An 11,373-nucleotide genomic window follows, 5' to 3' on the forward strand; every position below is an offset into this window, starting at 1 on the left:
CATTACAGTGTCTGAAATTATGGTGACGAGTTGGTATGGACAAATAATAACTTTCAAGGCATTAAGGACGAATTGATGCTTTCAGATTTATATATATATATTGCATTTCATCGGCACGATTTTGCAGCAAACGGACTGTCGGTTCTGTGAAAGATGTGATGTGGCAGTTACACTCATTGGAAAGTGATCAGAATAATCTCTTGTATGAACATTAAAATCAATAACATTAAAAACAGATTAGTTAAACACACCTTCAGAGGGCCTTACTAGCTTTACGACTCGGAGTATAAGCACATTTTGTCCACGAGTAACTAGTTGAGAATACCAAAATATATAGTAAGTTGCTGTTTACACTGGTATACCGTTATAATACCACTTCTCATAGGAATGAAGAAAATCGCGGAAGACGATTATTAGGAATATCACAAAGCAGCTTCCGTAGCACATCAATCAACAACATCTCTTTTCTTGTGAGGATGGACAATAATACCTTTTGTGAAATATGATTAATACCAACTAAATAAGGTGCCAATAAATGACTTTATAGGATCATTTCAGTCCTAATGCCATATGGACCGTCAGCCTTGCCACAATTCAGCAGCTTCAGTTACCTCTTGAGTAATTATTCAACATCATATCAACACCATCATAACAATCGCCATCAAACTGCAGCTGACTATCATGGACATCAAATTTGTTTTTGCATAATCAGTAAGCTCACTATCTACACTGATATCAGTAATTATAAAAACATCCTCAATATAATCTGTCAAATGTTCCGAGGTTACAGTTGAAATATTGGTGCGAGAACTTCTTAGTGATTTTACTTCCCCCGAACCACTTATTGACATTTGCAGAACACAAACTCACTAATTCAGCTACTTCATTATCATCAAATGCAGCTTTCTTTTTTCTGCATATATATATATATATATATATAGTCATTTCCTACTTTACAGAATACTTGCAATATGTCTTTGTCACCACATAATCTCAAGTTATTTAAACGTGAAAAGTTCTTTTGTATTAATACATTCTTGATCGTACCATAAACAAGGTGGTTTTGGCTGATCGACAAAGGTCTGTTCACCCTGTAAATCACAAGAATTTGAACGTTTGAAGAGTACATGTTAGTTTATCCACAACAATATCTATATTCAATAATATGTTGAACAGTTCACGACACTGGTCTAAACAGTTGACTGAAGCAGTCATGAAATGTTTCTTCACGATCCTCCTCCATGAATACCTTGGTATACAGTAAACTACGTTTATAACGAACTGACGGATATGACGAACCTATTTTCTTATCCCGGCCATTTGCTGTATATATGCTGAACATATGCTTATAACGAAATAAATTTATTGCCCCCTTTGAGTTCGTTATAACCGTAGTTTACTGTACTACCATCGCTTCACGACTAGGTCGAATGTCCGTTTGCCCCCCTGTAACAACAAGATTAAACCACTAACAATTACATGATAGTCTGTTAAACACCTTTTTCTACACTTCATTACAGTGTCTGAAATTATGGTGACGAGTTGGTATGGACAAATAATAACTTTCAAGGCATTAAGGACGAATTGCTGCTTTCAGATTTATATATATATTGCATTTCATCTGTACGATTTTGCAGCAAACGGACATCCGGTCTGTGACAGATGTGATGTGGCAGTTACACTCATTGGAAAGTGATCAGAATAATCTCTTGTATGAACATTAAAGCCAATAACATTAAAAACAGATCAGTTAAACACAATATATATATAATCATTTTTTTACATAAAGATATGATTCCCCGGAGAAACTACCGTTTAGCATTGCACACCAAAAGTGCAACAAAATTAATAATATCTTCCCCATAGGTGTTAATAATCTCATCAATTGTATCCTAGGACCCGTTAAGATCCGGGGTAGAATAGATCTTCAGCAACCCATGCTTTGGTCCTAGAATACAATTGGTTGGTTTGTTGGTTGGTTCGTTGGTTGGTTTGTTGTTTAACACCGCACTCAGCTATAAATATATGACGGCGGTCGGTAGATAATCGAGTCTGGACCAGACAATCCTGTAATTAATATCATGAGCATCGATCCACGCAATTGGGATCGATGACATGCATCAACCAAGTCAGCGAGCCTGACCACCCGATCCCGTTAGTCGCCTCTTATGACAAGCATAGTCGCCTTTTACGGCAAGTATGGGTTCCCGAAGGCCTATTTTACCCCAGATCTTCACGGGTCGCTTCTTCAATATACCAGTGACTGATATACAGTTATCCGCAGCCATTGGTAAAATCAACGATATGTAGGCTATGAAAAGATCGATGTATTTGCACATAATGTATTTTGTGTAAAAAAGTAATGGAATTAGATTCCTAATTTGAATCTTATTTTGAAAAATGAAAAAAAACAGTTCACGGAGTACAAAGTCCGATTAATGGGCATCCACAAAATCTTCACAGACTGTTTGTGCTTTCCGTCTTCGTGTACACAATTCCTCTCAAAGAAATATTTGTTCGGGTATATTTTAAGAGTCTGTCAGTTGTGTGGAAACTGGTTTAAATATTGGAACAAGGCTGAGGGTTTTATTTTTCCACTTTCTGAGTGATGACAAGTGTATTTGTCATAATGGATATTTGCTAACATTCTCGATCCAAATTATGGCAGTGAATTCCATTGAATTTCAAGTCCAAATCGAATCACCAAACCCTAAAGATGAAAGAATACTCATTTAATCTCCTTACATGCGCTCTTATCAATACACTTACACACAGTTAATGATGTCGCACCAATCGATTGTTTCATTGGCGTGGTCTCAGGAACATGCACGGGCATTTACATTGTCTCTGGAGATGCTTAACAGATAAAAGTGTACGCATATAAAACGCCGGCAGTGGTTGCTCAATGCAATTCTTTTAACAAATAAATCCTGTACATAAAATTCTGAAAACAAACTGAAAATTCAACACATCCAGTTCCTACTACCGTGCACGTTTGATGATGATTGAGTTACATGAAGTTCCATTTGTTTGACATCAACTTTACAAGGTTTAGAATAAGTTTAGCACAATTTAGATGCAGCTCTCATAGACTTAGGATCGAAGTAGGCAGGCATAGAAACATAGGCAGAGAATTGATAATATGTGAGAAATGTGATTTAAATGTGATGGGTTTCATTTTCTGTTAGTTTGTCCAAAATACGACCACCTTAGAAGAAAATATATTGATCTGCCTTGTTATGTACATCCCACTCTACAAAAATTTACAACGATCATGTCAACAACTAACAAAGATACTCTAAAAAATCTATCAATGTTCATTTATCATGCTATGTTAATTAGAATATGACCTGTTAAACGGATCTGTAACCACTCCCGAAAACAGAATTGTACTATGGGCCTGAGGCCTTTCAGTATGGAATAAAACTTATCCTATCCTATCCTATCCTATCCACAAAACGTCGCTACCCTATAGTAGTCACAAATTTCACGTTTAGCAAACTTGTATCGATAATGTGCTTATTAGTTTTATCTAAATTTATAACAGTTATTCTAGTGTTTACTTTATTTGGGCTTTTATAAACAGGTATTGTGTCGGCAATACTTCAACTGGGATCTGTTAGCTTTCTTCGTTTTTGTTTTATGCCCCTGTCCCTTTCGGCACTTGTCACAAACACATGCAGAAGAGTGAGTGAGTGTGGTTTTACGCCGCTTTTAGCAAAATTCTAAACACCTTTTGAGCAAAAGTCGTATGATGCCCTTTGAAATGTTCATAGAAGGAACATGCTCAATTGTATCTTAAAAGTTGACAAAATGTACAAACCTCTTGTCAAACAGTCTTCTGAATTAGGAGATAAACACACTGTGTTTTCAATGTAGAGCTTTGTTACCTGTATATTTGACCGCGCTAAATTGAATTTGGAACCGAACGCGCAACGTGAGGTTTCAAATGTTAAATTTAGCGCATCTGTGCATTTTGTAACCTGTAATTGTAGATATAATTATTTAAATGCACTAATGCCTAGAAGTTCATTCCCCTTACACGCATGGGCAACGCGTTACGCAACCCGTGTGCACCCCGTTGGTCACTCGTATGGAATCCGTCCGCCACGCGTGTGATACCCGTGTGCAACGCGTGTCACTCTCATTGGAGGGGGAACAAACTTTTGACCAAAGGAGGACCCATGTCTTGCTGAACCTGAAGGTGTTAACAAGGAGATAACTTTTTGATTTCCTGACGAGAAATGAGGATTCTACTAATTACCGTACCACAGGAAGAGACCTGTAGACGTGAGCACGGGGTTGTGTGTAAGATGGCCGTCGCATAATGGCCGCCAGGAGTGGTAAACATTGAGCTAAAGCAGTGTTGTTTTCACGGGCCTGTTGAATAAATTCCCAGCGCTGCTGTCCAAATATCTTCTGCTTGATCATGGATACATCATTTTGGTATTTACAATATATATTTTTCAACGTACATTAATGGTTTACTCGTCATATATTTTAGAGTATTTGTCAATTGTGTTGGGCAATAAGCAATAATTGTAATTTGTGATGACATCTAAATATAAAACGTCTCATTTAAAACATGAAGTAAGTACGATAGTAAATAATGATATTCAAATCGCATTAAAATACAATGAAAACAAGATTCATATGTAACCCTGAAGCCTGTGTTCCACATTCATAGCCTGGAGGACAGCTGCTGACTAAACAAAGGAAAGAAGCTTGCCCTTACATATATGTAGAGACATCATCTGAATATGACTATATATGCAAATGTTACGAAACTGTACCTATCTTCACGAATTATTAAAAAATGGGCATAAAGTTCACGGAGACGAAGGCTATAGATACAATACCATATTTTATTTTTTAGATGATAAAGTACATCATTTGACAATAAATTCAGTTATTGATATCTACAACCGATTTGCCATATTAATAATATTTATACACTAAGTAATCAGTGAGATAGTACATAAATACTGGGAACGCCAAACAACTTCATTGTAAATAGACAAATGCACCTGTGAATGGTCAAGGTTTTAAATACCGAGTGAAACAAAGACGAGGTGCCAACCTACACTGGAAATGCTGTATGCTGCATGTCCAGCCTCCATCAACACCTCTAGTGATCTTTTCGCGATTCCGAGCCTTGCGCATAACCATTGTCATGACCTGGTTGAGTGACTTCCTTCCATCAACGTGAAAGGATTACCCACAGAGAAAGAAAGGATTAAAATCCTAAAGATATCCTATCCAAATGGTATAAGTACTCACAACCAATTTCCTCTAATAGTAAACTGTCACCTTTGGTATCCCCAACAATACTCACCATGGTCATTGGGCAAATGTAAAAATCACAAACCCTAACGAGATTCTGTCTACATGGTCACACCCGGTGATTGTGAGGATCTAAAATTCTTTCAACAGTTTGTTTGTTTGTTGTTTAACGCCGCACTCGATACGCCGCAATAGTCGAGCTATATGAAGGCGGTTTGTAAATAATCGAGTCTGGACCAGACAAGTGAGTGAGTGAGTGAGTGAGTTAATTTAAAGTCACATCGGCAATATTTCAGCCATATCGTGACTTGAACAAGTTATGCAGTTATATTCTAGATTTATATAAAAGCTGTCAACGAAGGACAGTATAACAACCAGCAATATATCACAGATCATAAGTGTAAAACTAGTTTTAGAGCAATAAAATGATTTGATTACAACAGACGACACATTATAAAAACAGGCTATTAATCACCAACAACTAAAGTTAGGCCACCATACTAGGTGAGAGAGTGAGTTAAGATTTAACGTACCATCGGCAGTATTTCAGCCATATCGTGACGAGAAGTACATTAATAATACACATAATTATACGAAATAAAAACCTGTCGACGAAGGACAGTAAAATAACTAGATTTATCACAGATGATGTCTAAAACTAGTAGTAAGCAATAAAAATATAACATCATACGAAACAATACAAGATAAAAATGAGCTATAGATCGCCAGCCACTGAAGAGAGATCACCATGCTAGGGACCAAGGGGACTTACAGTACCTTAGCTACCTTCAAGGTTCCCTAGCAGGATTTACACCATTCCTTTAGTTATTGGCGAATGTTGACGCGATTAGCCGAAAATTAAAATATACAAATATTGGACAATCCAGTGATTGACATCATGTGCATCGATCCACGCAATTGGGATACGATGACATGCATCAACCAAGTCAGCGAGCCTGACCACCCGGTCCCGTTAGTCGCCTCTTACGACAAGCATGGGTTGCAGAAGACCTATTCTACCCCGGATCTTCACGGGTCGGATCCTATTCAAGCACTATCCATACATAACATCCATTGTGACAATGGTATAGTTTCACCATACATCATTATCATGTTTTGTGCAAGCAAGTCATTGGTTCAATGCATAGAATAACAGATAATCAAGTATTAGCTTGGACGTCGTTTTAAAAAGGTGCCCTCGCAACGTTGCATAAACAGTTGTTGATCAAATTCTGATTTGAGTCCATGGGTGGCCCAGTCGTCTAAGGCGCAGCAATTCACTGTGCAGAGTTAGGTCCATTGAAAACATGATTGTGAGATCGAAGCCCGGTTCGCCTCGATTACCTTTCTAGGTTTGTCAGCACCACACCCGTGCTTGTGGGTTTCACCAAGGTGATAAAAGTTTGAAACCTGCATCACTATGGGCTTTCCTCCCACGTCTAGCTGGCACGCCGTGATATAACTGGAATACTGTTCAAAACGGCGTTAAACCCAACACACTGACTCACACAAATCCTGACTTCAAATGTGAGGTGTCCTGTGTCAGGATTACATATATGGTTCAATGTTCAGTGTTTTATGATATATGGCTGATATCATGAGCATTGATCCATGCATTTGGGATACGATGTTAACGAGTCTGACCATCCGATCCCGTTAGTTGCCTCTTACGACAAGCATAGTCGCCTTTTACGGCAAGCATGGGCTGCTGAAGATCTATTCTATTCTATTCTATGACATATTGCTTTGTATATTATTACTCATATATGCTGGCCAGGTCTTCCCACGTACATCAATGCATTGATTAGACCGTATTGATATCCTTTTTATGCTAATGTACCAGTAAGTTGGTCAAGCCTTGCTTTTAGGAGACTTACATGTTTTCTATTTTAACATAGATTACTAATGTTGTTGATTGGATATATATCTATTGTTGGATGCATCGTTAATGATTTGAGAATTATATGATATCTTAAAAATGCAGTAATTGGTGCTCTTATACAACAATTCGTAATTCAACGTTTGCCATGTCCACATCAGATGTCGATTCTCCAAATTTAATTGCTCGATATTTTTATAACAGTTCATCTATCATCAATCACTGTTATAATACCACTGGATAGTTGATGAACGTTTTATACATGTCACAAACGGGATCAAAGGCATTGCTCCATTCCACATGTATGTTGTAATATACAGCAAACGCCAACACCATTCCATGATAAATTAAACAAGCGTATAGTCGACGAAGTCATCTATATCCCCGCCATTTTAACACGTTATGGTCCAAAACCAGGTAACTGACCCAACGTTTCTCTTAGGCCATGTCAAAATAGCTGCAATGGAAATTCTAAAATAAACAATTATAAAACTCCTTAATATCAAATGGCACCAGTTCAGTATGTGACTGGTAAACATGCAAAGTTTAGTAAGAAATTATTTAACGGTTTTTGAGTTACGCTCCGGAAACGAACAGCACTCTTATAGAACCTAAGTCCAACTTGTTGCCACGGAAACGTAAAAAATAAAAAATTATAAAATTCCTAAATAGCAAAAGGCACCAGTTCAGCATGAGTCTGATAGACATGCAAAGTTTCGTAGAGACATATTTAACGGTTTCTGAGTTATGCTCCGGAAACGATTTCGGGACGCACACACGCACGCACACACGGACGGAACCCATTTCTATATCTCCCGCCAACTTCGTTGGGGCGGGGGATAACTAATGATCGTGAATGTTACACATAGTGTAACCGCTAAAATTAGAACTTGGAAATAAAAGTGACATCCGTGTCCATTCTACGAGTGCGACCATATCAAGTGTTCAGAAATTGTGAAAAGTAGTGATGACATCAGATGTTTGCGAAAAGGTGCGACTTCCGACCTTAAATGGGGTAGCTATGGCCAAAAACATTGAAAGGTCAACGCACTTTTGGCAGTCGGTGAAATTCACAAACACAGTTAACATTGTCCGATAGTCATGATTTTAGTGTCTAATAATATGTTTTCTAACATGACAAATTCAACCAAGCAACTTTTAAAAGTAAAAAGGGTTACCTTGGCCTTGAAAATCGAAAATGGTTGGCTGCATGAAGAATTGTAATGCTTCAGCAAAGTCACAGGATCCTTGGCCAATAACGCAGCATATTTCAGAATCCATTGTCCAGTAATGCTTTTCTAACCTTACTTTAGTGCACAGTTCATCATCCTACTCTGTGTCATACCGATCAGATGCAGAGTCGGAATCACTGTCACAATCACTTAAATCTAGAATCTGTGTCCGATTCTACAGAGCAGTTTGCTCTGGCATCACTCAGATGTTGAGGCAGTGCTGGCTGTGAATACCGTTTGGCAAGTAAGCATTTCTGGACAATGGATTCTGACATATGCTGCGTTATTGGCCAAGGATCCTGTTTCCAATGACTTTGCTGAAGCATGGCAACCATTTTCGATTTTCAAGGTCAAGGTAACCCTTGGTTGAATTTGCCATGTCAGAAAAAATATTATTAGACACTAAAATCATGACTATCAGACAATGTTAACTGTGTTTGTGAATTTCACTGACTGCCAAAAGTGCGTTGACCTTTCAACGTTTTTGGCCATAGCTACCCCATTTAAAGTCGGAAGTATAACAAACTATATTTCTAGGTTCCTTATGACTGGACGAGTAATTTGATATGCATATCGACACAATTTTGAATTTTGACCCCTGTTTGACCTTTGTTGACCCTTCCCCAAAATGCCCGGGATTTTCAACCGGGCAGCCCAAGTCAAAATTGTTCAGTATACATCAGGAAACTCAAAAACACTTTCAAACCTTTGTTTCCATGATTTGGTCACGGGACCTACAGGTTGGTCCTTGACTACAAGGTAGTTTTATCTTAATGAAATGCACCTATGTTTTTTATTGAAGAGTTCCGAGACTGTTCAGTTTGTTTGCTAATATTTACTAACGCCACACTCAGTAATATTCCAGTTACAAAAGGATACCCATTGCCGGGTAATATGATACCGATACAAACTCAAACTCGGAATAAACGTCCTTCTCAGTTCAGAGGTACACAAAACAGTTTACGATTTTGTTACTTTTGTTTTTCAAAACAGGACACAACTTGTAGGTGCAAGACCAAAAACCTATAAATATATATTCGGCTTGAGTAGTATACTGAATGTATTTCAAAATAACTACAAAGAAGATCCAAATCGACAATGTCAAAGTCAAACATAACACAAAAGCAGGGAGGCAATAGCTATCGCCACAAATACAACGAAGAAGATATTGTCCAGTTTGTCTACGAGTTCATCTTCCTGGAAACCAGTCGCCTCTGTCCCTGCAGTTGCTGGGCTGACCTTGATCTTACGCAATAAATAAAGCAGCGGCCCCTTGCGATGGTGAGTGTTCATGACCAGGAGAGTGGCGAGCAGAGCCAGGGCGCTCTGTGACAGAAGCAGAACCAGATAGATGATGAGACGAGAGGCATTGCCGGACTTGGGGATAGCGTCATTGACGTAGTTGAGGAACACTGCTTCGGACACGAAGATGGAGACAAGGAAGGAGACCTTCTCCCCTGAGGCCGCGGGCAGCAGGAATACACAGGCGTTGAGGAAGGAGAGAAGACACATTGGAAAGATGACGCTGAGGGTGTAGAAGATGCTGTGTCGCCGGAGTCGGAACTCAAAGTCAACATATGAAACAGTGTATAATTCTGTGTGTATGTTTTTCAAGTTGGTAGTCGTATTGACCAGCTCCCACTCACTACTGCCAGTAAAATACTGAGAGAAGATTGTCCCGGAGTCATGATCACCCGGATCCAAGTTTGCTTCATTCAAACATAAAACTGACATGTGACACACTTGTTCATCGTAGGGATACCATTTCACATCAATATCACAAATTGTCTCAAACTCACCAATTAGTAACATCAGCACTTTACCAGAGGACGTAACATCAATAGTCATACTGGTGGATAAGATGGATGCTAATTTATTTCCAACACCGTTGGGTATAATGAGGTTGGGGGTCCATATTTCCTCTTGCGTAAACGTTAGCATCATAACATCATTACTGTCGTTCCAGGTCAACCACGAATCCGACCAAGCCAGGTCGAGAACTCCGCTCATACGAAATATTTGACTGGTCTCTTCTACAGCTAGTATGGCCGAGAGAGTGAAGGATGCTGTAGCGTTGATACGAGTGGTGTCTCCGTAAGGAGACACGGTCTTAGAGTAATTGGACAGTAGAAGCTGTTTCAGTTGTTGATGCTGTCGCCGAACAGGGTCAGTCTCCCCACAGCAAGAACTCAGCAAACACACACAACATACAACCAACTCCAGACTTTTTATTTCTCTAAAAACATCCATTGCGTTTTGATTTTGATTCCAACACTCGTGGTGTCACTCTCATATAATCAGAAATAGCTGTCTGGCCAAGATCCTCCGTTTCTGTTCTTAATCACTTGTTTGTGTTGATACTCGCTGAAGCTCTGTTTGTTTAGGTTGTCTTCTTGTTCATGTACATCGTATGAGCTATAGGTACACTCTGTGTCCCACAACTGCCGTGGTAAGTAAGCCACCGATAACCGATCCCCAGCAACCTTTGCTTGTCCTAATGGCAACTTCATGGGTTGGCTCGTTGGGTTCTGTGATTTGATGAGAGAGCCACCGCTAACAGTGTCCATGCAAAAGCGAAATCAACACTGTCGCTGCTAGGCAAGAGAGCTATCTGTAGAATGTGAGGAAAACACAACATTGGTTGCTGTGTTAGAAACGTTTTATATGTACACAGTAAAACAGACATAAAGGTACATCATCACTGCAAACATTTACGTTAACAGTATATTGTGCACGTCTTGAACAATCGACAGATGCCACGCCATCAATGATGTAAAAGGATTGATCTTGAGCGAATATAATGAGATAAAATGATTGTCTTGTCACCATTGGGGTTTGATGATTCGATTTAAATTTCAGACTCAACTCAATTCATTGACATAATTTTGATCGAAACAAGTATGCTCGATGATAAATATACTTCATAACGCTACTAAAATGGAAAACGCCCATCCTTGTTCCAATATATTAGCAAGTCTC

At 38.8% G+C, this 11,373-nt stretch overlaps 1 protein-coding gene across 1 annotated transcript; it reads right to left on the reverse strand.

Moving 5' to 3' along the window:
* Window positions 1–9,501: 9,501 nt before the first annotated feature.
* LOC124135089 (neuronal acetylcholine receptor subunit beta-3-like) lies at window positions 9,502–10,644 on the reverse strand. The gene has a single exon (XM_046500290.2). The coding sequence runs from the start codon at window positions 10,642–10,644 to the stop codon at window positions 9,502–9,504; it is 1,143 nt and encodes a 380-aa protein (XP_046356246.2).
* Between the last annotated feature and the right edge of the window lie 729 nt (window positions 10,645–11,373).

Source organism: Haliotis rufescens, unplaced genomic scaffold, assembly GCF_023055435.1.
Source record: "Haliotis rufescens isolate VD_foot unplaced genomic scaffold, xgHalRufe1.0.p SCAF_10, whole genome shotgun sequence".
NCBI classification, from domain to species: domain Eukaryota; kingdom Metazoa; phylum Mollusca; class Gastropoda; order Lepetellida; family Haliotidae; genus Haliotis; species Haliotis rufescens.